Source organism: Coturnix japonica, chromosome 18, assembly GCF_054131305.1.
Source record: "Coturnix japonica strain WE chromosome 18, WE-NBRP24, whole genome shotgun sequence".
Taxonomy (NCBI): Eukaryota; Metazoa; Chordata; class Aves; order Galliformes; family Phasianidae; genus Coturnix; species Coturnix japonica.
The window spans coordinates 13,666,030-13,690,859 of record NC_140680.1 but is presented as its reverse complement, the minus strand read 5'-3'; the positions used below and the strand labels follow the sequence as shown (position 1 = coordinate 13,690,859).

Genomic DNA, 24,830 nt, shown 5'->3' with positions numbered 1-24,830 from the left:
TGGGATGAACTGGTTTTAATGGGGCATGGTCACCCTGTGCCCACGCTGGACACAGTGCAGCACCCAGCATGGGGAGGAGTAGAGGCCCTAGGGAAGTGATGCCATGGACGAGGGGCAGAGGTAGGGACATGGCTGTCCCACACTGTGCAGGACTGCCCCACAAGCAGTGCTAGGCAGGATATGGCCCCCAAGGAGACCAGCTCAAGGAGTAGCAGGTTGTACTGCAAGTCCTGCTCCCCTCTGCACCGCTGGGAGTAGCCCAGAGGTGAGGGGCATGTGTGGATGGGCAAAGATTTTGCAGCCTGGGGAGGGGCTCAGAACACCCCAGTGTCAGCTGAGGTCCTGCTCCAGGTCAGGGGCTCGGCCAGGTGGTGGGGGTGGTGCGCGGACCTGCAGGGAGGAGAGCAGACATGGGGCCCTCAGGCAGAGGTGGGGAGTCCCATTACCCCAAACCCCTCCAGAATCACACCATAGCCCAGCACAGAGGGTTCTTCTGGCCCTTTTCTGGGCTCTGGGATAGGTTCTGGGGTCAGAGCACCACTATGAAGGGGTACGTACCGGACGGATGCGGTTGGCTGCCAGGTCCGGAGAGCTCTGCCCGCTGCCTGTACCCTCCTGCCTGCAGACTAGATCCATGGAAGGCTCAGACAGGCTCTGTGTGCCCCCAAGTCCACCCCCCTGGTACTCACCTCCCAGCAGTGGTTCAGGGCCAGAATCCAGGCTGGCACTGACTTCAAGGCCAGGAGGGGAGAAGGGTGGTGGGGATGGCGAGGGAAGTTCCTGCAGACACAGAGACAGACAGTGCAGTGGGTGGGCAAAGCACAGAACCCCCATCCATCACCACCACCACCACTGACCTGCCCAACCGTGCCCCGTGCCCCAGTCAGTTCCTCCACCACCAGCGAGGGGAAGACACCGACTCTGCCATTGAAGTCCCCAGTCCAGAAGCCGTCGTCCACCTCATCCTCAGCACGGGGCAGCACACGGATGATGGCTCCCTCAGGGAAGCTCAGCTCCTCAGGGCTCTGCCCCTCATAGTCGTACAGCGCTCGCACCAGCCAGGCTGAGAGCGGAATAGCTCAGCATCCTGGAATGTGGTCCCATGTGCCCCATGTCCCCATCCCATACCCACCTCCAGGCTCCAGGACCAGCTCCGCAGCCATGATGCTGGACAGCTGCCGCTGCAGGGCTGCCCCCGAGGGTTCTGTGGCTCCAGTGCTGGCAGCTGAGTCCAGCTCACTGCCCACACAGCTCAGGGACAGCAGGTACTTCTCAGGGACATAGCCGACCTGCCCTGCCTTGTTTCGAGCCTGGGGGGGACAGAAACCACATTACCATCCCAGCGATGTGACTCCAGACTCCCAGCATTAGGATGAGCTGGATGGGAGATCCCACCTTCACCCACTCCTCCATATCACCATCCTCGATAACCTCCAGCTCCTCTCCCTGCGCGATGGATAGTTCATCTGCATGGCAGCCCTGCAGGGGACAGGTGACAACATGTGACAACCAGGCTGGCAGTGCCATCTCCGTGCACGCATGGCATCAGTGGCTTTACCTGGTACCCGAAGATGACCCGACAGGTGTAGGGGTAGGTGCGGGCAGCGTGTCCAGGCTCAGCCTCCTCAAAAGTCTCATCGCTGTCATAGTCATCGAACTCAGTGGGGTCCAGCCCCGTGGGTGCCTCTGTGCTGGGGGTGCGTGGGAGCTCCCCAGCTGCTCGCACAGCCCCGGCCAGCCAGGAATCCACATCCAGCCCTGCCGTGCGCAGCAGTGCCAGCCGTGCCTCTGCCTTCGCCCTGCCAACCTGCGAGTGGAAGGATGCTTCAAGGGCTATGGAGATGTCTATGGAGTAGGGGACAGCTATGGGGAGGGGGACAGCCCAGCCTCATCCCTCCCTTCCTACACCCAGTACAGCACCCCAGCACAATTCCACACCCGTGGGGTGATGAAGCTTGAGGGCACCCTGAGCACATTGTAGGACCCACCTCTGCCTTCCAGATGTTTTCTCGCACTTCCTCCATCTGCCTCTCCACGACAGCTGCCTCTGCCTCAGGGACCTGGTGCCTCCTGGCCTCTAGCTTCTGCAGCACCTGCATGGGCAGCAAGATGGGGCTTCACCAGCCACCCCATCAAGACCCCCTGGAAGGGACAATCAGGGCTGTGCGCTCACCTCCTCGCCATGTGCCTTGTTCTTGCTGTCTCGTGTTGCCCGCATGGCCCAGCGCCGTGCCTCCTTCTCCAGGCTGGCCCCACCATCCTCAGGCTGCAGCAGGGACACCTGGGCAAAGATGGGGTTGTTGGGAAGGGTCCAGGTGTGCAGTAGCCTATATTGTACTGACTCCCATATCTACCTCCTGGATGCCATCAAGCTGGAAGCGCTGCTCAGGCACCAGCGTGAAGGCAGTGTGGTCCTGCAGGAAGAGGAGGAGGTCCTGCTCCCGGCACACCTTCATAAGGGAGAATAAGGGGTTGGAGGATACACTCCCATCCCCACCGTGTGCCACTCAGCACAGAGATGGGATGGGTGGCAGTACCCGTGCGGCCGCCTCCGAGATGCTCTGGAACCAGTCCCGTGTGATCTCACAGCTCTCCACCTCTGCCCGGCCAGCCGTGCTCAGGTGGTCGCGCAGCCTCTCATACAGGTCCCCATCCAGAGCCTGCAGACAGCACATCCCCATAGGGACAGGCATGGAGCCTTGTCAGCGAGACCATCCCCAGCCCCACAGGACAACCCCGCATTGGGTGACTGTGATGGGACATGGTGTCCCTGCAGCACTGTTGTGACCCCACGCAGCCCCCACCTGCATGATGGCAGGTAGCTCCACATGGTAGTAGTGCTCCAGGTGGGCATTGGCAGACACCAGCATCAGCACGTACTCGTTCTGCACCCCTGCCCGCTGCTTCGAGTACTCCGCCATCTGCATGGAGAACTGGGGATGGGGACAGCGAGGTGACACACTGTCCCCACGCTCAGGGACCGCGCCGTCCCCGTGCTTGCCCACCTTGGCACTGAGTTTCTGCAGGCTGGCCTTGGTGTGGAAAATCCTTCTGTCACTCTTACGGAGCCTGGTGGGGATGGAGACCAGTTGATCATGACATATCTCCAATGCTGCCATAGCAGCCCCTGTCCCATCCCTGCTCACCGTGCCTCCACATCGGCTGCCTTGTCCTTGGCCACCTCGCTGCTGCGCTGCAGGTGGCTGAACTGCTTCTTTGCTTTATCCAGCTCTTTCACCGTTTCCAGCAGCTCTGCCTGTGCCTTTTGCAGCTGCTCCATGCTCTGGGAGGAGACATGAGATCAGGGACATATCCCCACCACCTCACTCAACCCTATGTGATGTGCCCTCACCCCATACCTTCTTGAGCATCCTCTCTTTGGACAGCCTGGAGCTCTTGGTGGCCTCAGCAGCAAGGCTGCGGTAGCTTTCAGAGGCGGTGACACGTGCCTGCCCTGTGTATGCAGTCCCCTCAATAATGCCCTTCCAGACAGCAAAGACACTCCTATAGGGATGGGAACAGGGTTTGCCAATCTGTAGGGCTTCCTTGCATCCACAAGGTTTTAGGGGATGCCCACAGGGAAAGGCAGCCCCAGGTATCACATCTGTGGGGGATGTACCACCCAGTGCTGCATCCTCAGGGCACCCAAATCCAGTCTGATGTTTGTCACCTCCCAGTTGGAGGGCCACACGTCAACCCCTCGTCCCCATCCCCATTCTCCATAGCCCACCTCGAGTCCCCAGCATCGCTGCGGCCCCGCTGCCACTCTCTCTTCACAAACTGGCTTGCCAGCCTCTGCAGTGCCTGTGGACAGACTGCTGTCAGCAATCCCTCATGGACACCCTGCTGTGCCTCAGAGGATGGGGGTAGGGGAGGACCCCCCCCACCCAATGGTCATCCCAGGGGGTCGGGTTTGCCATGCAGGGGAAGGAGGTGAAGGCTGGCTCCACAGTGTTGCCCTGGGTTAGGAGGCAAAGGAAAGCCCACATGCAGCAGCTTTCAGGAGTGAGGACCAGGAAGGGGATAGTGGTGATAAATGCCAGCTGTGAAGGCAGGGCAGCCCCAAGCATTGAGCATCCCAACCCTTTGCCCCATGAGGATGGTCCCCATGGGGTGCTGCACCCACCGAGATGTGTGCTGAGAGCCCAGAGCAGGTAAGTGGCTGAGAAAGCAGCGGGGCAGCAGGAGAGAGGCAGAAGGCACAGTGCAGTGAGGGACCAGGCCCCTCACAGAGCCCCCTGTGTGATGCTGGAGGAGAGAAGAGAGGTCAGGGCTGGGTGGGGATGGTGGCACTGCCAAAATCCCAGTGAGCTGAGAAAAGGGGACACAGGTTCCGGTGTGAGGCACAGGCCAGACCCCAAGGGGTGCAGTGGGAAGCCCTGGGAGCTCAGGTACATGCCAGCCCTGTGATGACCCAACAGACACCAGAGTGGGAATGCTTCTCCCCCCCCCAGGCACTCCCACTGTGCCCCCAAAACTCAGCAGAATGCATTTGTGCCACGCTCAGCAAAGTGCCCCAGGATGCATCGATCCCTCCCGGCTGGCACTGCGCTGACCCTTCCTCCCAAGGGCCCCATCCAAGCCCTGTTTGCAGGGCTGATTTCCCACACACCCTTACCTGCCCGTACTCCCGTTCAATCGCAGCCCTCTGCTTGCTGTAGGACCTGTGAGACAAGGCAGCAGGGCAGGGGGTGGCACTAGGACCACCTCCCCCTGTCACCCCTACGGGTGTCACGGCCATGCCTGCACTGCAGCGGGCTGAGGATGGCCCTACCTGATGTCCTCCAGCAGCTCGGCATCCCGCTGCTGCTTGCTCTGTAGCCCGCACAGCTGCTCGGCAAAATGAAGCTTCACCACCTGGCTCAGCTTCCCCTGCAAGCAGAACGCTCAGCCCTTGCCCGGGGATCCCCATCCCCATCTCTATCCTCATCCCCATCTCTATCCTCATCCCCATCCCCGGTCCCCAAACGCAGGTCCCGGTGCCGTCCTTACCGCACTCCGACCCCGCTCTCACCTTGCGCGGCGGCGGCTGCATCTCCCCAGCCCCGCACCCGGCCCCGCAACGCGTGTGCGTAGCCCGGAACTGAAGCTCCACCCCGCCCCTCCGCTCTAAGCTACGCCTACCGCTCTGCCCTGCCCATTCATTGCAGGCCACCCCCATTTACTGTACGCCACCCCCATCCCCTGTAGGCTACACCCACCGACAGGGCTCTCCCACTTCGCCCATGCAGGTCCCACCCCGCATCTCCAGCTCCGCCCTGCCCTCCCCATAACCTCGCCTTAGGGACTCGGGGACGTGGGGACATGTGGGATATGGCAGGGTAATGGGGACACTGGGATGGGAAGACATGGAGATAGGAATACGAGGACAAGGGGACAGGAGGACAGCGGTATGGGGGACATAGGGACATGAGAACACGTGGCTTAAGGGAACAGGGGGATATGGGGACACAAGAACAGCAAGACACTGAGATACAGGGACGGGAGGATGAGGAGAGAGGGACAGGGAAACAGGGGACACGGGGATATAGGAACAGGGGGATATGGACACAGGAGGACATAGGGAGCCTTGTAACCCTGCTGCTGGGACACGGGGATGTGGGGAGCACTGTGCTATCCAATGTGTGGGCACTGATCCCAGGACGTGATGATGTGGAGCACTGGGAGCCCCATTCTGTATCACATGAAGAGTGCACAGCTGCCAGCTTGGCTGAGCCCTGCCATGTGTGCTGTGCTGTGCAGTGCTCCTCAGTACCCCATGGCCTCCATGTCTCCCACACCTTCCTGTCCCCATCCCCCTTTATTGCTCACTTCTCCTTCTGCTGTCACTTTTAACCCGTGCTCTGCCCCTGCAGGGCTCCCTGCTGTCCCCTCTGTCCCTCCATGGCACTTTGGCTGTGGTTTGGCATTTTCTATGCACAATGCTTTGTTCTGGGTTGCGTCACCCAGCTCTCACTCCCCTCTGCTTCACTGAGAACATGGAGTGGAACCAGCACCCACTTGGTGGCAGGAAGGGGATGGGGGCAAGTCAGGCTCCTCATCCCGATCAACACCACTGAACTCACTGCACATCAGTTCCAGATGCGTCTGCTGCCCTTGCCAGGAAATGCCCACCAACACCTGCTGTGGTTTGCAAACCACCCCTTCCCAGCTACGTAACAACTGCTTCCTCCTTCCGGAGGCTGGAAAGCCCCAACCTCACACGTCTCAGTGACATCCATCAGACGATCACGCTTCGAGGTCACATCTTGTCTGCGGCCACGGGGGAGAAGGACAGCGCATGGACAAGAGACGGAGGAGAAAGAGGAAGGACCTGGTGGACATCCTGCTGCGGTAAGACCGGGCCAGCCCTGCTGACGGCTCTTGCAGGGACACAGCATTTGCAGAGGCCACCTCACAGATATGGCTGGGCTTGTGACATCGCCTGGCTTTGCTGGCTTTGGAGTCACCTTCCTGCTCGGCCTGGCCACCCAGCTATCCCGGGGTAAGTGTCCCTTGGCATGGAGATGTGGGTGATGTGGGTAGAGGCTGAGCCTGGGTGAGGGTGAAGGGGCAAAGGGTGGGATCCTTGTGGGGCATGCTAAGACTTGGCTCTTGGAGGGGGTGGCTGTATGTCAGGGGGACAGCTCAGGTACTGCAGACCCGTGGGTGACTCAGGCCCTGCTGTGGGAGAACATCTCCCCCTGGTCCCCATGCGTAGTCCTATAGGCACATTGTGCATACAGTGCTCCTAAAGCACAGGGTTTGTGGGTCTGCAATGCCCCGGGGAGGCAGCTCAGTACTGGGATACATGGGATGATGTACAGGTGGCTGTGTCCCAGCTCTGACCTGGTGTTGGTGCCCATGTCCCATGTCCCCTAACCCAGGGCACAGCCATTCCTATGTCCCATCCCTCAGCAGATGCTCAGAGTTCCTGTACCCTGAAGCCACCATGGGCCAGAGAGGCACCATCTCCTGGTACATGGAGGGGTCCTTAGGACAGCTGCCATGCACCCAGTTGGGGAGGGGAGCTGGGATGGTGTGTTCTTAGCCCATTCTGACTCCTCGTGTCCTCTGTAGCACAAGGCAAAGGGCGGGCGTTATGGCGCTTGACGCCCAAAGAAGAAGCTGAGTGCCCGGATGCCTCTCTGGAATCCTTCCTCAACAGCACCACGACCACCATCCTCCTCCCCACCCTCTACTCTGTGGTGCTGCTCGTGGGGTTACCTGCCAATGTTCTGGCCTGCTGGGTCCTGACCAAAAACTTCAGGAGATGCTCCAGTAGCCTCTTCCTGCTCAACCTGGCTGCTGCTGATCTCCTCTTCATCCTCCTGCTGCCCTTCAAGATCTCCTACCACCTCCTGGGCAACCACTGGCTCTTTGGGGACCACCTCTGCCGCACCATGGTGGCTCTTTTCTATGGGAACATGTACACCTCCATCCTCTTCCTCACCTGTATCGGAGTGGAACGCTATGTCTCTGTGGCTCACCCATTCCTCTGGAAGGGCTCCATGGGAATGTGGGCCAGGGCGAGCATCTGTGTGGTCATCTGGCTGCTGGTGGGGCTGGGTGTGAGCCCGCTGCTGTTCTACCCACAGACACAGCACATCTCGAAGCTGAACATCACGACGTGCCACGATGTCCAAGGAAAGGACAATTTCTTCCAGCATTATTTCCTCTGCCTGGTGGGGCTGGGCTTTGCTGTGCCCTTTGTTCTCATGACTGTCTCCCATGGCTGCATCCTGGCCCGGCTTCTGGCCAAGCAGGAGAACTATGGGCACGTGGTGCGCATCCTGGCTGTGGTCTTACTGGCCTTCCTCCTCTGTTTCACCCCCAGCAACGTGCTGCTCTTCATACACTACCTGCATCAAGACACGGGCTGCAACAACATCACCTACAGCTGGTACGCCCTGGCCTTGGCCTTCAGTGCTTTTAACAACTGCTTCGATCCCTTCCTCTATTTCTACATCTCCAAGGATTTTCGGGGCTGGATCCGGGATGCTGGCTGCTGTCTCTGGGGACTGGGGACAAAAGGGGAATGGAAGAAGGCAGCCTTGCCCCTGCGGTCCAGTGAGCAGAGCCAGCTGTAGGCAGGGTTAGAGACACTGTGTCATGATCTCCATGTGGAGAGGACTGTCCTGCAGCTGCAGTTTGGGGTTCCCCCCAGCTGACCCTATGCTGTTGAGAACATCCCCATAGTGGACAGTCACTTCTCCATGCCTTCTGTTATCCCCCTATTGCACAGTCCCATCCCTGTCTCTGCCACCCCCATCCCTACCTGGTGTCTCCCTCACACACCTTGCAGTTACCGAACCACTTAGAATCCAAATAAACCTTTATTTCTCCCTGATGCTGGAAGGAGCAGGTGTAAACACCCCAAATAAGCAGGAGCCATCCTCCATCGCCGGGACCAAGCACCGTGCACACATGGCCAGCTCTGCTGCTGGGGACCACCCAAAATACACTGTGATGTATGCAAGAAGGGACAGCGGGGGCAAATGGGTGCCTTGCCCAATGGAAGTGGGGCTGGGAAGAGGACGCTGGGCAGAGCAGCATGGTGATAGCTTCACCCTGCGTACCCCATGTCTCTGACATTGTGTGTCCTCAGCCCATGACAGGAGCACTGCAGTTCTGCTTTTACTTTTCCTTTGACTCGCTTCCCTCGGCGCTGAGACCGACAGCGGTGGCTGATGTGCTGCCCACACATGCAGACATACGTGGTTCCTGTCTGTCTGTCCCCACTCCCAGCCCAGCCCCGGGGTGAGGCCGGGAGGAGGATGCCCACTCTGTGACACTGTCATTGCTGCCAGGTCGGTGGCCATTCCAGTTCATGTCACTGTCTGGCCTGACCCTGTCCCTGTCCCCGTCCCTTGTGTCTGGCCATCACTCTTCTTGAGGATGATGCTGCTGAGCTCCTGGATGAGTTTGTCGCTGATGGGTGAAGATGGCTGTGCGCTCCTCTTCTTGGTGCTAATGGAGGTCTCGGGGCTGGAGCTGTACCCCAGCACTGCAGCCTGCTCCTGGTCCCTGGCCAGCACAGTGGGTGGCTCCAGGTTCCTCTCCAGAGAGGCAGTCAGGGTGGCTCTGAGCCCACTGGATGGGGCTTTGTCACACTCCAGGTTCAAGCCCCGTTCAAGGGACACAGCCTTGGTGACAGAGGGAGCTGGCATCCTCTGTGCTGGGTTGGGGGGCAGTGAGGAGCGCAGCGTAGGGGCTGGGGGCTGCCCATGGGATGAGGATGGCTTCTGGGATCTGTCCATGCTGGGTTCAGGTGAGGGGTCCGCCAGCAGCCCCCGCTGCAGCTCCAGCGTGGCCAGCTCAGGAAAGTTGCCCACCTCCTCATAGACGGGCTCGGTGTCCATCTCCTTCTCTTGCTGCTCCTCCAGGGAGTCCTGATGCACCTTCATGGGGTGGGGACACAGGGATAGAGTGAGACAGTGCCCAGCAAAAGGGTGCTGCCTGGGGAGCTGGGCTGCCTTGTTGTGGGGCTGGTGCTCCTATGGGGCATACATGCTGCTCTGGGTCTCTGGACATGCTCCTGCTGCATGCCCTATTGGCCAGTGGAGCCACCTGGGGCTCATCTGGGATCAGATCCATGCCACCAAGCAATGGCACTACTTCCATAGACCCTGACAGTGTGGGGATGGAGGGTCATAGGTGCCCATGCATGAAACCAGGGGAGACAAGACCAGGCACATATAGAAAGAACCTGATGGAAAGCAGCATCCAAACCTGCTGCTGTACATTTCTTATGTTCAGCCCCTCTGGGAGGTGCTGGGAACTGGGCTGGACATCTTTGCTCTTGGGCATGAACAACAGGACTGTGCACAGGACACACAGGACAGTGGATGCAGTGTGTGTAGAGCAGCACAGACGCATCCCCCAGAGCCAGGATGCACAATGCAAAGCCAGCATGAACACGCCCCATGCATGTGGGTACTTACAAAAAACATGGACAAAGTCCTTCGTGTGTGCAGACGGCGCTAGAAACAGAGGAGACAGGCAGAGATAAGCACCTGCTGGCAGGGATGTGGGGACACCTGCCTAAGTAGGCATGGGGACGGCAGATATGCGCACAACACATAGCACAAACGCAGGGACACACACCCAGAGCGCCTGCTTGGGTGGGCACAATGACATGGGTGGGTTCAGGAACACCGGTGCCAGGCTCTTACCAGGGTCTGGTTGGCAGAGAGCATGGTGGCATCAGTGCTGTCCCCGTGTAGTGGCACCAGTGGCATGGTGCCGAATTTCTGCTTGGCGAGGTCAGAGGAGGAGCGACGGCGCATGATGACGGGGCGTAGGTCATCGTGCTGCATGCCAGGAGTACAGGGTTACACTGGGCTGTTCTGCTGGCCCCTTGCCCACCCAGCCTTGCCTGCACTCACCTGAGCCTTGAGGATGCTGGTGATCCAGTCCCACAACTCCGCCTGCCCCGTGCACACCAGGTACCTGTAAGGGAGCCAGATGAGAACTGCAGGCAGCAGGGACAGCAGGATCCAGGTTCCCCTGACACCTTGCCTGCATACCCAGGGCTACCAGCACAGTTCTTGGTAGGCATTGCTGGAAACAGCCTCCAAACTCACTGTATATCCAAATAACAGTTCTGGTGTAAGGCAACAGCTATACCAGGCCCTGGGAAGCAGCTCTGCTTAGAACCCTGGAGCACCCTGGTTTAGGCTGCATGGGGATGAAGCAGTGGTGGGGCAAATAGTGGAGGGTGGCAGAGCCCTGCAGGTGGCACGGACCTGTTAATGGCATGCACCAAAGCCCATTGCTTGGAGATGTATGGGGGTTCAGAGGTGAATTTCCTCCAAAACCTGGTCCCCACCTTGTGCCCAGGCAACACAAGGACCCAACTCTTTGACCCTTGGGTATCACAGCCAGCCACCAGCTTGGCCCTGACCCTAGGACCCAGCAGCTCCAAATGTTGCTGTTCTGATCCCATTAAACCCAGGGACACCCGGTGCCGCATTGCAGGGACAGATACTCACAGCTGCTGCTTGTCCATGCTCAGCGTAAAGCCCCACCTGAGGAAAGGAAGAGTCAGGCAGTGGGGCAGCATCACCCAGTGCAGCACTGTGCAGGGGTTGTGTGCTCCACAGCCACATCCAGGATGCTCCCACTTACGGTGCTGGTGGCTTCAGCTTCTTCCTAATGCCCATGTAGACCTTGGCTACATCCAGTGGCCACTCACGTTCTGGTTTAGCGCTCTGGGGATGTAGAGTCCAGCTGAATCTTGTGGTCCTTTTAGTGCCACCACAGTCTCCACTGTATCCCTCCCTCCCCACTTCCCTGGTCCCATCGTGTCCCCTCCATACCCTCTTCTCCTTGAGCAGCAGCAGCTGCCGGTTGCGGATGACAAAGTAGCGCTCATGGAACTTGTTCCCCAGCAGCTTGGGGGGCTCCTCACGGCATTTCAGCAGCCCACACTTGGGGGTCTCACGCTTGGCACCTGCCCAGTGGAAGAGATGCAGGTCAGGGGGCCAGGGATATTAGTGGAGGTTCCACTCTGAGTCCTGGCTGGAGACACCCATCAGTGATGGGCCCATCCGTTGTCACCACACCTGTGAAGAGGCAGCTGCCTTCGCTGATGGGGACCTTCCTCACCAGTAGATACGCAGCACTGGGCTCCGGCAGCTTGCACCACTGCAACGCCTGCTCCAGAACCTTCTCCTTGGGGTGCAGGGGCCTCTCTGGGAATGCAGAGGCACCATCACTGCTATGTCCTTTCCCTTTTCCAGCCACCATCCTCCCTGCTCCTGGCATCAAATTCCCCCAGAGCATCCCATCACACTCTATCCGTGGTGCTCACCCAGCTCCCCATTCTCCAGGACTTCGAAGGTCAGCCAGATGTCCAGACTAGCTGCCACGTTGCGCATCTCCAGCACCTGGTTGGTGAGCTCCTCTGCTGTCATCGTGGGAGACACCTGGGGCCAGACACAGAGGAAGATCAGGTATAGGTGGTGGAAGAATGGGACCTGGGGACAAGCTATGCCAGGAGGCAGTGGCCCTTCCTTGATGTGTCTGTCTTTTGGACTCACCTTCAGGGTCACACAGCAGTCAGGCAGCTTCTGCTCCAAGTAAACCTCAATGATGAGGTCCCCAGCCTGTGAGAGCTGTGGGAGAAGGATAGCATTGGTGCCACAATGGCACGGGCACAGTGCACATTTCCTATCCCCAGGTATATTGGGGAGTGGGAGTTGGGCTTGATCCTCAAGGTGACAGAAGGGTAGAGAAGGGAGATAAGGCCCCTTCTGCAAATGTCTGGTCTCAGTGTGGGGAGATCTGGGTCATTGGGGATGCAGAGTGGGCAGCTGATGGTTCTCATCTTTCTCAGCAGCCCAGGCCCCTGATGTGGGGAGAGCAAGAACACCCCAGGTACCTGGGTGTCCCTCCAGGTGGTGATCAGACTGTTCTCCAGCTCCATCTGGGACACCTGGTCCTCATCGATCTGCCAGGGAAAGAGACGAGATGCATGGCATCAGCATGGAGGGGGCTGTGGGTGAGGACAGGGCCAGGTTGGGTGATGCAGAGTGAGGAACAAGGGGCCAGCATGGGTGGAGGCAAGGGGGCAAGGACAGCTTACATTGAAGATGGTGACGTAGTTGTCAATGAGGTCTTCCATCACCTTCACCTCATGCTCGCCTTTGCCATCAGTCTGGAAGAGGCTGGGTGCAAAGAGCAGCGACAGGTTCTTGGTGCTCATCTGGTTGAGGTCTGCACACTTCTGCACACTGGGGCAGGAAGAATGGGGGTGAGAAGCTGGCCAGGTCTGGAGATGTACCAGCCCCAGCTGCCCACTTCCACTCAAAAACCATCCCCTTTCTTTCCAGCTCTCCACATCCACTGGGCATGAAATTCCTGTTTCCAGGACTTCAGGCTGCCATCACACAGTGCTCTGAGTCAGGGATGGGAATCTGTTTCTTTCTCCTATTTTTTTGTGTGCCCTTGATGAATTAGACATCTTACAATGGTGTGTTTCCCTCTCCCAAACTTCTCCACTGCTGTAGGACAACTCTGGGAACATTTGAGCTGCCAAGCACACTCAGCATTTCCCAACACCAGTCTAGGGCACTGGGCTCTGCCTGAACCCCAAGAATAGAAGCCAGCATTCTCTGGGAAATGCCACCCTGTGTGCTGGCCTCAGAAACATCATCAGACCAGGGGACCCGGAGGAGGTGGCTGACCGATAGAGGTGCCCAATCAGTGCGGCCAGGGTCTTGCGGTTGAGGCGAGGCAGGCGATGGATGAGCTCCTTGTACCGCTCCAGGCGTTGGGGCTTGGAGGAGATTGCTGGAGAGAGAAATCATGGACCATACAATCATATGATACGGCTTAGGCTAGAAGGGCCCTTAAAGATCATTTAGTTCCAATCTCCCTGCAGTGGACCAGAACAAACTACCTACAGCCCCATCCAAGCTAGCTTTGAACACCTCCAAAGATGTGGCATCCAAAACTTCTTTGGGCAACCTGTTCCACCATCCTTGAGTCTGATGGCCCCATAGCTGACATGCCAATGGGACACCATTTTGGGCAAACAGATGGGATGAGGGGACATACCTGCAGCCTCCTTCCACTGTGGGTGCAGCTCCAGGGTGAAGACGGGGTCCTCCAGCTCACGGAAGAACCTCTTCAGCACATCAGTGACATCCTCAATGAAGTTATCGCTGATGCGCAACTTGACATTGCGAGCGTCCCGTCGAAACTCCTCCATCAGTACCTTGATCCGGGACTTGGCTCCGTTCTTGCGGTAAATCCCCTCATGGCGCAGCCCTGGGGAAGGGATGCAGGGTCACAAGGCCTGATGGTGCCAGGTGGGTGATGCTTCCTATCCAGATGCATCAGTCACACAGTGAGTGCTGGGCACTGTCCCATACTCACCATACTGCGTGATGAAGGCGATGCAGCTGTCCACAATGATGGGGATGTCCCCACGGCTCAGCTGCTGGTCCCGCAGCGCGTTGCCCCGGCCCCCTGCTGATGCCTGGATGTCAGCATACCAGGCTGCCGTGTCTGCCCGCGACAGGCCCTGCAGGTAAAATGTCCTGAGAACAACAAGGGCGGTGAATTGGGAATTAAGGTCTCCAGGGATGTGGGTTGCCTCCTCCTGCCTCGTATGCCAGGCTGAGCCTATGAACACCCATCCCCAAGGGATCCCAAGCTGGGGTGACCACTGCAAACCCCTCAGCCACAGCTATGCCACCCCACCAGCATTTCCACAGTGGATTTAGTATTATCCTCTATGCACACACCGGTACCTTCACCCCAGCACCTTCTCCACCCTTCGCATGCTCAACTCTCACCTCCCCATCTCCACCAACACCAGCATCTCCTTCTTCTCCGGCGTTTCTGCAGGGGGCACCAGATCTGTGTGGGAATGAGAATGAGCTCAGAGCCAGGCACATCCTCAACTGCACGCTCAGCCTGGGCACTCACTGAGCTCCTGCAGCCGCCGCAAGTTGATGCTGTCCTCAGCCCCATCCTCCTCAGCAGGGCAGATGAACAGGTGGGCTTTCTGCAGGATGAAGAAAGCTCGCTGCCAGCACTCGGGATTGAGCATGCACTTGTAACGCAGCTGGCCCACACGCTGGAACTCGTAGCCAAGCAGACAGTGACAGCTCACAGGAGTGAACCACTGCGGGATGAAGCAAGAGGTGAGATAGGGAAGGCAGGGCTCAGCCTGCTTGAGGATGGGGACAGCAGCATGAACAGAGCCCAGCTCACCTTTCCAATGGCGCTGGCCCATGCCTGCAGTGTATCAGCACTGTCGGCCCCCAGTTGCTGCACTTTTTCCCCAGTGAGGAAAAGCTCGAGGGTGAAGTGAAACCTGCAGGGGATGAAGCCACCTATCAGGGCTGTTCCCACCCTACTCTGTGTGTGTCCAGACACCAAATACAGAGTGATACCCATCCCTGCCCCCTGCATGCCCTTGGGTTCTCCAGGCTTGCAGGTCCACCCACGCCGGGATGGGGACATCCTGGAGGTACCTCTCAGTGGGACCAGGGCTGGAGAGAGGCTGGGCTCTGTTCACACCCAGGGAGAGCAGATCCCCACTCTGTATGTGGCTCAGAGGCTCAGTGCATTTCTCTGTCTCAAAGATGAGTAGGGCTCTCTCCAATGAGCACCAGACACGCTGGAAGTCTGTGAGAGGGGGGAGTAAGTGGTATTGGAGTGGGAAACCCACACTTTCAGACACGCTCCCCACTTTCCCCACATTCCCCACACTTACCCTCTCTGTTCTTCTTGGCACCTGGGAGGCGGGGATGGGCCACAGAACGATGCAGGTACCCACTGTGTGCCACTGGCTGTGTGATCTCATTGTATACACCCTCCAGACCTGGTACCCCTGTGAGGAATGGCATTGAATGGGCCAAAAGTGTGGGTACCGGGGACGGTGAGTCCCTTACTCATGTAGGTGTAGGCAGAGGAATGCTCCAGGCATGAGGGAATCCCCTGAAAAGGGGATCCAGAAGTAGATATCACCCTGCCCCATTCCAGAAGAGGGGTGCAGTGGGGCTGTCATTTGGTGCCATGGCTGTCCTGAGCTCTGGGACAATGGGGCAGTGGTGGGGCAGTGGCAAGAAGGGAACCGCCCCATCACAAACCAAAGGGGACTGATTTACCTGCATGGTTCCTTTTGCTTTCCAAGTCCCACCATGGCTCAGCAGCTGGGGCTACTTCATGGGCTGCGGAGTCAGCTGCCAGCCCAGCTTCTGCAGCAGAGAAGAACTGCAGGATGGTCTTGAGCAAACCTGGTCCTGCCACTGCAGCACACAGCGCCTGGGATGAGACATACACCCATAGGGACCACATCCTGTCTGATGAAAAGCCCATCCCACTTCAAGGATCACAAGATCCCACCCAAGCCCAGCATAGGGATTCAGACACATCAGACAAGCAGAATGTATTGACACCTCGAACTGAGTTCCAGAGTCATTCTTGTCATTCCCAGCACCCTGGCACCCTGCACACACCCTGAGGAGGCCCCTACCTGAAGTACATCCTCGTGGGAGGCATAGTGTGGATGGGGCAGGCGGTACCTCCCATCCCGGTACTTGCGGGAGATGAAGTCCCGTCTCTGCTCAGTGCTGGCATCTGGATGGAGGACTTCTGTGGCAGGGATGTGGGCAGCCCAAAATCTGTTGGCTCGGTCATTGCCCAGCACAATGAAGAGCTGTGGGAGAGACCTGCAATCAGCAGCAGGCAGAGCAGGATACCCAGCATCCCTGCATCGCAGCGGAGCTCATGGGGCTGCTGCGCTGCACAGAGAAGCCCTGTGCACCTCTACCTGCACAATTTCATTGGACCAGACACTGGTGTCGAGCTTCAGGCTTTGCACTTTGGAAATGTTGGAGCCCAGGCTGCGATGCTGACCTGTTGGGAGCAGGTGAGTGAGCACCCATGGCCCTGAACACACCCAGGGTGTACCCACACCCTGCCCAGCCCTCAGAATCACTAGCCTGCGCACTGCTTGCAGATGACCACACAGAGGTTGATGGACGCCCAGTCTGGGCTCTGAGCCCAGCAGTCTGCACAGTATCTGTTGGCTTTGTTGGACCAGATCTTCTCTGCCACCTCATAGTCATAGAGGGTCTCGGCTATGGCCTCCTGCAGGGCCTCCATCCACTCCCGCTTCTCCCGCTCTGACTCTGCCACAAAGCTACAACACCAGCAGCCAGCACTCACACATCCTGCTCCAGATGCCAGCTGCTCCCTGAGCAATTCCCATCCCCATTTCCAACCCTGCTCCCATTCCCACATCCATCCTCATCCCCATTTCCAACTGTGTTCCCATCCCCATTTCCAACCCTGCTCCCATTCCCATCTCCATCCTCATCCCCATCTCCAACCGTGTTCCCATCCCCATCTCCAACCGTGTTCCCATCCCGTCCCTATCCCCATCTCCATCTCCATCTCCATCTCCATCTCCATCTCCATCTCCATCTCCATCTCCATCTCCATCCCCATTCCCATTTCCAACCCTGTTCCCATTCCCGTTCCTATCCCTGTTCCCATCTCCCTTCCTATCCCCATCCCCATCCCTATCCTCATCCTCACCCCATCCCCTCCTCATGCCATTGTTACCTGAATATCTTGGATGGGGTGATAAGCTCGAAGGTTCGGTTCTTGGCTTCACGGATGGTGGAGCCACGCATCTCAATCATGCAGATGCCAATGCCCATTTTAAAGAACTGCAAATCAGAGCAATGCCTGTTCTGGCTCTGCACCCTGCCTGCAGCTCCCAGACCACCAAGACCCGGGACTTTTGATTCCATCCCATCTCATCTGGATTAAAGCATCCTGTAAATACTTTAATCTTAACATTAAAGGCCTTGCTGAGTTGGGTGTGCTGGTAGGGCAATTTGAGCAAAACCCACTTGCTGTGGTTTAGGGCACACTGCACAAACTAAAATGAGGCAGCCAGAAGAAAACAACAACAGGGCGCTAAGACAGTTCAGCACACAGGAGCTGGGGTTTCCTGTGGTTGCCACCAACCTGCTCGCTCTTGTAAAGCCACATCTCCGGCAGGCTGAGGACTGCAAACACTTTGGACTTCTGACCTTTCAGCTCCAGGGTGCCCGACTTCTGGCAGTGAGCCGTGTTGGGTGGCCGTGGCCGAGTGCCCACCAGGTGCTGATTCGTCACCTTCTGCTGCAGTGTGGAGCACCACTCATTCCTCTGGGCTGCAGGGAGGGAAGGGTTGAAGGAGTGGTGCAGAGCCCATCCCTTTACCCCAGCATGGTCAGAGCGTGGCAGGGATAGGTGTCCCTCACTTGTCTCAGCCAGTGTGGGGACAGGGAGGGAGCTGCAGGACAAAGGCAGGGATCGTTTCTTGGGAAACAGAAGGTTCCCAACTTGGGTTTTCACTCACCCTCATTCTCAGCACGGAAGACAAAGATCCGGTGGCTGGTGACGACCTGGAACTTGTTGTCTTTGGTGGAGCGAACCATCTCAATGACGGACAGTGGGATCACACCTTTGGGATAGGGCTCCTGGAAGGAGCAGCCGGAGTGGTCACCCCACTTTCCTATTCCTGCAGGGTATCCCTATGCCTTATTACCCCTGCATCTGCCTCACTGGGCATGCTGGTGCCAAAGTCCCAGTAAGGGACAGGGGAAGGCTGGCTGCAAGCCTCCTGTGATAGCAGCTACTCCAGGGCACTGCATGGCCCTCTCTGTGTTCCACTGATACAGTGTCAGGCTGTATCCTGGGCATAAAGACACAGTCTCTCCTGCCCACATTCTGCTCACTCTCACCTTCTCACTGCTGAAGTACATCAGGTTCTTCCCATCAAAGCGGACATAGCGCCTCTGGAAGACATAGTTCCTGTTGGCATGGCAGAAAAACTGGCTGTTAGGAGACAGAAGGTCCTCCAAGTGCCCCACAACTGCACATAAACCCCACATCTGCACAGACCCCAGGATGAGGCACAGGAATCCTTGCAACACCAAGACCCAAGAAGCCCAGGTTGGCTTTGGGAGACTCAGAGGTGAGGTGCCCATCTCACCAGCCTTGCTCAAGGGGGCTTCAACAATGGGGAGCTGTCACTACCCACACTGAGCACATACCCTTGTGGGGACAGCTTGTCCAACCAACCGCTCAGCATGGCGGGCCGGGGCTCAGACAGTGAGGTGTAGCTTGCGTAGGGAGAGATGGTCAAGTCATCCAGGACCTCGTCAGGGTAGAGGTGGGGTGGCAGGCTGAACGGGGTGCCCTTGGCCCGTGGAGCATCCACAGTGGAGTATCCCTCTGTGTCATTCTGGGCGATGCGCTCGATGAGCCTGGTCCGTGTCTCCTCATTCTCACTCCTCCCCTCACTGCTGTATTCACTGCTTGTCCTGCAAGGAATGGGGCTATGAGAAAATCAGATGTTTCAAACTGCTTCTGGCCTCATCATGAGCTCCTTGGGGTACAGATCTGATTGGGTCTTTGCATCTCCGTGAGTGGGATGGGATGAGGGCTTGGTGGTCACCAAGATCTTGGCACTGGGAGATCCATGAGTCTTCCTCATGCCCAGCTGAGATGCTCTGCAAAGCTCTTGGAAATCATAGAGTCATAGAATGGGTTGGAAGGGATCTTAAAGATCATTTAGCTCCAAAGGAAGGATAGACTGCTGGCAAGTGGAGCTCCTGCAACAGCCTCATTTTCTTGGGAAGCTGTGGTTAGAGAGGGCCTGGTGAGCCTATCCAGCCGTAACAATGAAAGGAAATTACAAAAATAAACCATTAAGCCTGCCCCTTCCCTCAGTCCTGTCAGCCAGGAGCTTTATTTTCACCCCAAAAGGAAACAGACTAGAAAACGTCAGGTGGTCACATGGGAGCTGCTCAGGCATGATGATGATGGGCAGGAAGGGGTCCATGGCAGCAAGGACACCTCAGCAGGGTTGGTGTAAGATGGAGGACTGGTAAGGAAGGAAGGACAAGGAGCTGTAGGTGGATCTGGGTGTTTCAGGTGGGACTATAAGGCAGGCAGTCAGCCTGATAGTGGGCACCTGGTGGCTGGCAGGGTCACATCATGCCTGGGATTTCGTGTCCTGCAGGGAAGGAGCTTTGAGGCATGGGGAGAAGTGTTTAGAGTGGGTATCTCAGAAGAAAAGCATGGGAACACCTGTCCCATTTGGTTCAGGAGCAGATCCCAGAAGGTCTGCAGAGGTTTTTTGTCTCTTCAACTTTCTGAGCCCCAGTAAGATGAAAATCCTGTGAAGGCTGATTCTGACAGCACACTGATAGCCCCATGGTGGCTTTTCCCAATAGACCCATGCTGCAAACACTCCTGGGAAGCACTGCCAGTGCTGTAGGCTCCCTGCATGTGCCCTTGGGATGCTTGAGGTTTCAGATCCCTGCAAGCCCCAGACAGTCTGCAGACAGCACTAGGAGGAGACTGCAGCTCCTTCCCAGCCACAGAGCTCCTGTTCCCAGGTATCTGCAGTCCCCGACACGAGACCCATGTGGCTGTGTCACCTGGGCTGACCAGGTCCCTGGATCAGGCCAGGCGCTGGCACCAGAAACATGAAGGCACAGCAGCCACAAGAGCTGAAGGATGCAGAGCCACAGCTCAGCTCCCTTCTCTGCAAGCAACACAGGAAAAGGAACCCTCCCCATCTGAAATGGGAAGAGCAGCTTTCCTTCCTCTTTCTGAGATGCTATCAGGACTCATGGAAAGTGCATTCTGAAAGCACTTTTAAGGTCTCCTATGCACTCTCATCATCCCTTTGCCTACCTTTGTGTTTCTTGCTCCAGCTCCGGCTCAGTCACTGCTTCATAGCCCTGCCCAGAAGAGACATCTGTGCCCTGGGAGGAGACAGCAGCCACACTTCAGCTGGTACCACAGTCCCACCAGTTGTGGCTCACTGGCTCTCAGGAGATGGGGGACACAGAGTGGCCACTGGTGATGCCAGGGGATTGATTCTGACCCCATGGCCCCCTCTCACCTTCTGCTCCCGGGCTGGGACTATGTTCCCAAAGGTGGTCTCACTGTATGGGCTGATGAGCGGCTCGCTGAGCTCTACAGGCAGGGACATGGGGAGAAAAGGCCATCAGTGGTGCTGGAAAAGGACAACGACCTGCCAGCACTGTGGGGACACCCATAGACCTCCCCAGAGTGATCCCCTCACAGCACACCCCATCCAGTCAGGGCACCTGGTATGGCAGAGATATCAGCTCAAATCTTCATGGGGCTGCGCTCTGGGTCCACCCTCCCCCTGGGACCACCCTCCCACTGGGCACACTGTGGGGTCCTTACTGCACCCAGTAGCCCGGGGGCTCTCACCTGGCTTGCTGGCAGGTCTCTGTGGGATGGGGGGCAGACCCCCTCCATGCCAGCTGGCCCTGCTGGAAAACAGGAGAGAGATTACTGTGTGGCTGTGACCATTTCTCAGCCTCTTCTTGTCCCCTTGGATGTGCAACAAACCTGCCCCAGTGCCTGCTCTCTTCTACATATTGAGACTGTACCTCCTGGGGATACTTTTCTTCCCTCAGCCTGATCCCCTCCAATATGTCCCACCTTGCCCCCTGCTCAAGCCAGCCCCAGAGGCCCCAGCCAGAGCTATTCCACGCTAGAAACCCCTACCCCTGCTGCTCTCACCATCCTTCCCCAAACCAATGTGGGTCCCAGCTTCCCCATAGAGCTCATTCACCAACCAACCTCCCCTGAGAAAGGCATGATGAGGACAATGCTCCCTAAGGATGAGGTTCTGGGGGTGGGGAGCCCTTAAATCTGTCATTCCTAAAGAAAAGCTTCTGCTTACTTTGGCTTCTCGGCCAGTTGTGTCAGCTCCTTTGGGGATGGATCCTGTGTGAGAGCTTGGCCCCGGGGACTGTCCTGTTGTCCCGAGTCCTCCACAGGTGCCAGTGGTGGCTTGAACCCCTCGTAGATGACATTGGAGACCATCTCCATCCTGCCTTGTCCCACACCTGGCACTGAGGCTGGTTTGCCTGTTGCGCCCACAGCACTGAGCTCGGCCACCGGGACCCTGTGTCTGAGCCGTGGTGGCACAGATGGGACACACAGGCAGGGCTTCTCCAGTGTCTCCTGTGTCTCTCCATAGTCTGGGACTGTGGGGAGCCATGCCTCCTCCCGTGCACCCAGCTGGGATGTTCCTGTGCCCATGGTTGACCCTGGGCTCTCCAGATCCGTGGAGCTCTCCCCTGGCACAAAGCCCTCCAGCACCACAAAGGCTCCAGCTGTCCTGTCCCTGTCTGGGCTGTGTGCTGGTGGTGTGGCTGCTGAGCCCTGCTCCAACTTGGGGCGATAGAAAACTGTCCTCGGCTTGGGAACCGGCCTCACCAGTGGAGCATCCAGGTCCTTCTGTGGAACCACAGCTTGACTGCATTGCTGCATCCCAAAGGCATCAGCTGCCACTCCTGGTTCTGCTTTTGTAGCATCCTCACCCATCTGGGGAGCTCGGGGATGGGGGTCCCCAAGCAGACGTGTCTTCTCAGCCAGGTTCAGGATCCTCTTGCGGTGCCCGGTGGCTGTGATGCCAAGCTGCTGCAGCTGCTTATTATCCAGAGCAGTGACATCTCGGGCCAGGTGGAATCCATGCTGCTTGAAAAGGTCCCGGTATCTCTCCAGATGGATGATGGCCAGCCAGTCTGTGATGTCTGAATTAGGAGTACACGGCAAGCTCATGGCCCTGTGATGCCTCCGTGATGGTGCTCAGCCCATCATCTGGTGAAGGAGGGGAAGAAAGAGCTGAGGAGGCAGTAGGAGGGAATTTGGGGGCTTGGCCACACTCAGGATCCCCCCCTCTCAGCCTCTTACCTTCAGCAGTCCAAGCCAGGACTTCATCCTGTTACTTCCCAGCCACAAGCCTCTCTTCCACCCCTCCCTGGAGCCCCTGATCCCTCTTTGCCAGCACTCGAGTGACTCCAAGGCTGGGGGGCTGTTCTGTGTGCAGGGACGGGATGGAGTGATGGTGTGGAGGGGGCTGCTGATTGCGGCTATGGGGGCAGCAGCTGGGCCCCTCCCAGGGGACGAGCTCTGGTGCTGGCAGCCTCGGGGAGGGCTCTGCTGCCGGAAGGGCCAGACCATAATCTGCCGGCGAGGGCATGAGAGAGGTCAACATGACTCACAGGCAGGCTGAGGGGGATGGAACCCACAGGGCGGGCGCCCAGCACCGTGCCCACCCACCCAGGGACCCGCATCCCCAGCTCCCTCTCTGGATGCAGCCGTGGGGCGCTGAGAGCCTTTTTCCCATGAATCATGCTGCTCCACACTAAACCATCTGCGCTGAGTCTGCTGCCACTGGCTCTTTTTTCCAGTTCCTCCATTTCCCCCTATTGTTCAGCGCAGGCTTCCTTCCTGCTGCCTCTGCTCTCCCACGCATCCCCTGTCCTCCCTCAGTGGGGGCTGTATCCCGGCTGTCCCAGGCTCCATATTGCACCGCTGCCCACTGGTGTGTCTATGGAGAGGGGTGTCGTGGGGAGCACAGGGGGGAGGAATGGCTGTCTGGGAGTGTGCCCATGTGAGGGTGCAAAGGGGCGGCCATAGAGCAGGCTGTGGTGACAAGGTACAAGGTACATCAAAGGTGGCCAGGAAGGGAGTGGGAAGCTGAGAGTGGGGACACTGCAGTTGGAAAGCTGCTTGTTGATGGAGGTTGGAGCTCTGTGTGGGGTGTCTGTCCCCACTTCTGCCCAGCGGCTTTCTACTGAAATGGGGCAATTTCTCCCTTTCTCGTGGCCGTATCACCCTGTGGGATCTGTGGGCAGCTCTGCTTCCCCGCCCCGACACTTCCTCAAAGGGCTGAGTGTGGGGTACCGGGGTGGCCCTTGGGGAGAGCCCAGCTGCCATCCTTCTAACTGTCCCCGTCCGCATAGACCCACATTAAGTGCTGCACATGGGTCCTTCCCACAGAACTCTGTCCCCAAGCCTTCCCATCCCCTGCACCCTTGGGACCATCTCTCACCTCTGGGCTCAGCAGGGCCGGCTCCAACGCAGTAGTGTCATGGTGGCAGGATCGATGTCCAGGTGTCCCCTCCAGGAAGGGGGGCTCAGCCTGCAGCGACAGCAGCACCCAGCTTGTGCCTCCCACTAATGGTCCCTCCTCCAGGCCAGCCCTCTGGTCCCCAGCCCTGTCCCCACCCTCCTGTCCTGCCTCTTTGCAGGCTCTGCCCTCCTCTGGATGCTGCCCCTCACACTTCGTCCCCTTTGCTCCACCCTAGAGAGGGTCTGTTCCCATGGCATGGATAAGGGTCCCTGGCTGCCCGCCCAGACCCACGCATCACACACAGCCCTGTGCCCTGCAAGTGATCAGACACATTGCCACATCCACCAGCAATAGAGTGCTGGGAAGGCAGGATAACGCTTGGCAAAACTGGGCTAAAATAAGGCTAAAAGAAAACTGCTGAGGAATGTGGGTGGATGAACACAAGAGATGGGTGGCTGAAACTCTGGGATCCCAAAAGCCACCTCTGTCCTGCAGGGAAGGAAGCAGCACCACATCTGACACTGCAAACAGGAGATGGGGGTGGGATGAATGTAGGGCTGGTGGGCACTGGGCTCCTGCCTGGAACAGACATTGCTCTTTCAGCTTTTCGCAAGAGACGTGTGTGGTTAGCCCAGCTCTGCTGTTACCCAACCTTCCCCTCAAGCAGGGGATGTAGGAGGGTGATCTCTCACCACCTTCAGCCATCCTCAGCTCCTGAGGCTCAGGTGGTAGCTGCTCTGTGCCCTGGGTGATCCCCTCACTGCAACTCTGGGCTGTCTGATCCCCAAAACTTACTGCAGGGGAGATGGAGGGACACTCAAGTAAATGAGGCCCTCCTTGACCAAGCCTGTGTGTGCAGCAAGGGCTGGGAACACAGCTTCTCCTTCTGGCAAAGCAGAAGCAGAACTCTGTGACTGCCCAGCACGTCCCCCCCTTCCTCCCTTGTCTCAGCCAGTTACCCCAGGGCATGGGCCTATGGGCTGCCCTGTGGCAAGGCACAGAGCCAGGGCTTCCTGCCTGTCTGTTTTCCACTGCTCAGGTTTGTCTTTGGCATCTGCCGACCTGCTGATACAGACTATGTTTAGTGGCTGGCCTCCTAGTTTTGATCACAACAGGAAGGTTTCGCCTAGTCCCAGGGGGAGGCAGTTGGGAGGAGCAGAAAACAGCTCTGAGGCTGGGGACAGGGCTTGGTGAAGATGCTGGCAAGGGCTGGAGGAAGCAAGGATCAAAGTGGGCTTTGGATCCTCCCAGAACATTGGTCGTCTTCTCTGACCTGGAAGCAAGCAGGATGACGCTGTCCCCTAAGGTCTATGTATCTAGCTACCTACCTGCCCATCCATTCTTCCATTCACTTCCCTCCTCATGTCTTTCCTTCCTCCCCCCCACCATCCTTCCATTCAACCATCCATCCCTCCCTCCC

General features: G+C 57.9%; 3 protein-coding genes across 9 annotated transcripts; 1 reads left to right on the top strand and 2 right to left on the bottom strand.

Annotated features, from left to right (window-relative positions):
• On the bottom strand, positions 1–5,131 carry FCHSD1 (FCH and double SH3 domains 1). 2 transcript variants are annotated; one of them, XM_015875985.3, is made up of 19 exons: positions 5,015–5,131; positions 4,775–4,872; positions 4,619–4,664; positions 3,731–3,804; positions 3,360–3,504; positions 3,147–3,283; positions 3,006–3,069; positions 2,805–2,933; positions 2,538–2,660; positions 2,355–2,450; positions 2,174–2,281; positions 1,989–2,093; positions 1,559–1,807; positions 1,396–1,479; positions 1,133–1,310; positions 858–1,063; positions 690–780; positions 559–626; positions 1–390 (listed from the first exon to the last, which is right to left on the bottom strand). In XM_015875985.3, exons 1-19 carry the CDS (start codon positions 5,033–5,035, stop codon positions 331–333), a joined length of 2,082 nt encoding a protein of 693 aa, XP_015731471.1. In that variant the 5' UTR covers positions 5,036–5,131; the 3' UTR covers positions 1–330. The 2 variants fall into 2 exon arrangements, with proteins under 2 accessions (XP_015731471.1, XP_015731470.1); XM_015875984.3 differs by having other exon boundaries at positions 559–780.
• A 64-nt stretch (positions 5,132–5,195) lies between these two features.
• LOC107320290 (proteinase-activated receptor 3-like) lies at positions 5,196–8,329 on the top strand. The gene is made up of 2 exons (XM_015875990.3): positions 5,196–6,484; positions 7,060–8,329. Exons 1-2 carry the CDS (start codon positions 6,403–6,405, stop codon positions 8,067–8,069), a joined length of 1,092 nt encoding a protein of 363 aa, XP_015731476.2. The 5' UTR covers positions 5,196–6,402; the 3' UTR covers positions 8,070–8,329.
• Positions 8,297–23,597, bottom strand: ARAP3 (ArfGAP with RhoGAP domain, ankyrin repeat and PH domain 3). Of its 6 annotated transcripts, XM_015875970.3 has the most exons (35): positions 23,390–23,520; positions 22,246–22,518; positions 21,230–22,152; positions 20,752–20,813; positions 20,414–20,487; positions 20,203–20,273; positions 18,552–18,821; positions 18,240–18,309; positions 17,855–17,975; positions 17,479–17,666; positions 17,068–17,174; positions 16,443–16,642; positions 16,271–16,356; positions 15,974–16,156; positions 15,606–15,762; positions 15,212–15,328; positions 14,970–15,123; positions 14,707–14,809; positions 14,419–14,617; positions 14,286–14,349; positions 13,864–14,027; positions 13,543–13,755; positions 13,170–13,275; positions 12,569–12,716; positions 12,365–12,433; positions 12,024–12,098; positions 11,795–11,909; positions 11,547–11,675; positions 11,301–11,434; positions 11,110–11,192; positions 10,974–11,009; positions 10,368–10,431; positions 10,155–10,292; positions 9,924–9,962; positions 8,297–9,380 (listed from the first exon to the last, which is right to left on the bottom strand). In XM_015875970.3, the coding sequence occupies exons 3-35, from the start codon at positions 22,111–22,113 to the stop codon at positions 8,808–8,810; spliced, it is 5,196 nt and encodes a 1,731-aa protein (XP_015731456.2). In that variant the 5' UTR covers positions 22,114–22,152; positions 22,246–22,518; positions 23,390–23,520; the 3' UTR covers positions 8,297–8,807. The 6 variants fall into 6 exon arrangements, 5 of the variants coding, with proteins under 5 accessions (XP_015731456.2, XP_015731455.2, XP_015731458.2 ...); XM_015875969.3 differs by lacking the exon at positions 22,246–22,518 and having other exon boundaries at positions 23,390–23,597; XM_015875972.3 differs by lacking the exon at positions 22,246–22,518 and having other exon boundaries at positions 20,752–20,810; positions 23,390–23,531.
• Positions 23,598–24,830: the final 1,233 nt, after the last annotated feature.

Bases quoted from the DNA above. Each gene is read 5' to 3' on its own strand.
- LOC107320290 (XM_015875990.3), top strand. From the start codon at position 6,403: ATGGCTGGGCTTGTGACATCGCCTGGCTTTGCTGGCTTTGGAGTCACC. The intron at 6,485-7,059 runs GTAAGTGTCCCT...TGTCCTCTGTAG, and splicing joins GGCCACCCAGCTATCCCGGG to CACAAGGCAAAGGGCGGGCG.
- FCHSD1 (XM_015875984.3), bottom strand. From the start codon at position 5,035: ATGCAGCCGCCGCCGCGCAAG. The intron at 2,934-3,005 runs GTGGGCAAGCAC...CCCCATCCCCAG, and splicing joins TGCAGAAACTCAGTGCCAAG to TTCTCCATGCAGATGGCGGA. The intron at 1,480-1,558 runs GTAAAGCCACTG...TGTCCCCTGCAG, and splicing joins GGGTCATCTTCGGGTACCAG to GGCTGCCATGCAGATGAACT.
- ARAP3 (XM_015875969.3), bottom strand. From the start codon at position 22,113: ATGAGCTTGCCGTGTACTCCTAATTCAGACATCACAGACTGGCTGGCC. The intron at 20,274-20,413 runs GTGAGAGGGGGC...GTCTCCTCCCAG, and splicing joins TCCCAGCCCGGGAGCAGAAG to GGCACAGATGTCTCTTCTGG. The intron at 12,434-12,568 runs GTAAGCTGTCCT...TTTCCCTGGCAG, and splicing joins ACTACGTCACCATCTTCAAT to ATCGATGAGGACCAGGTGTC.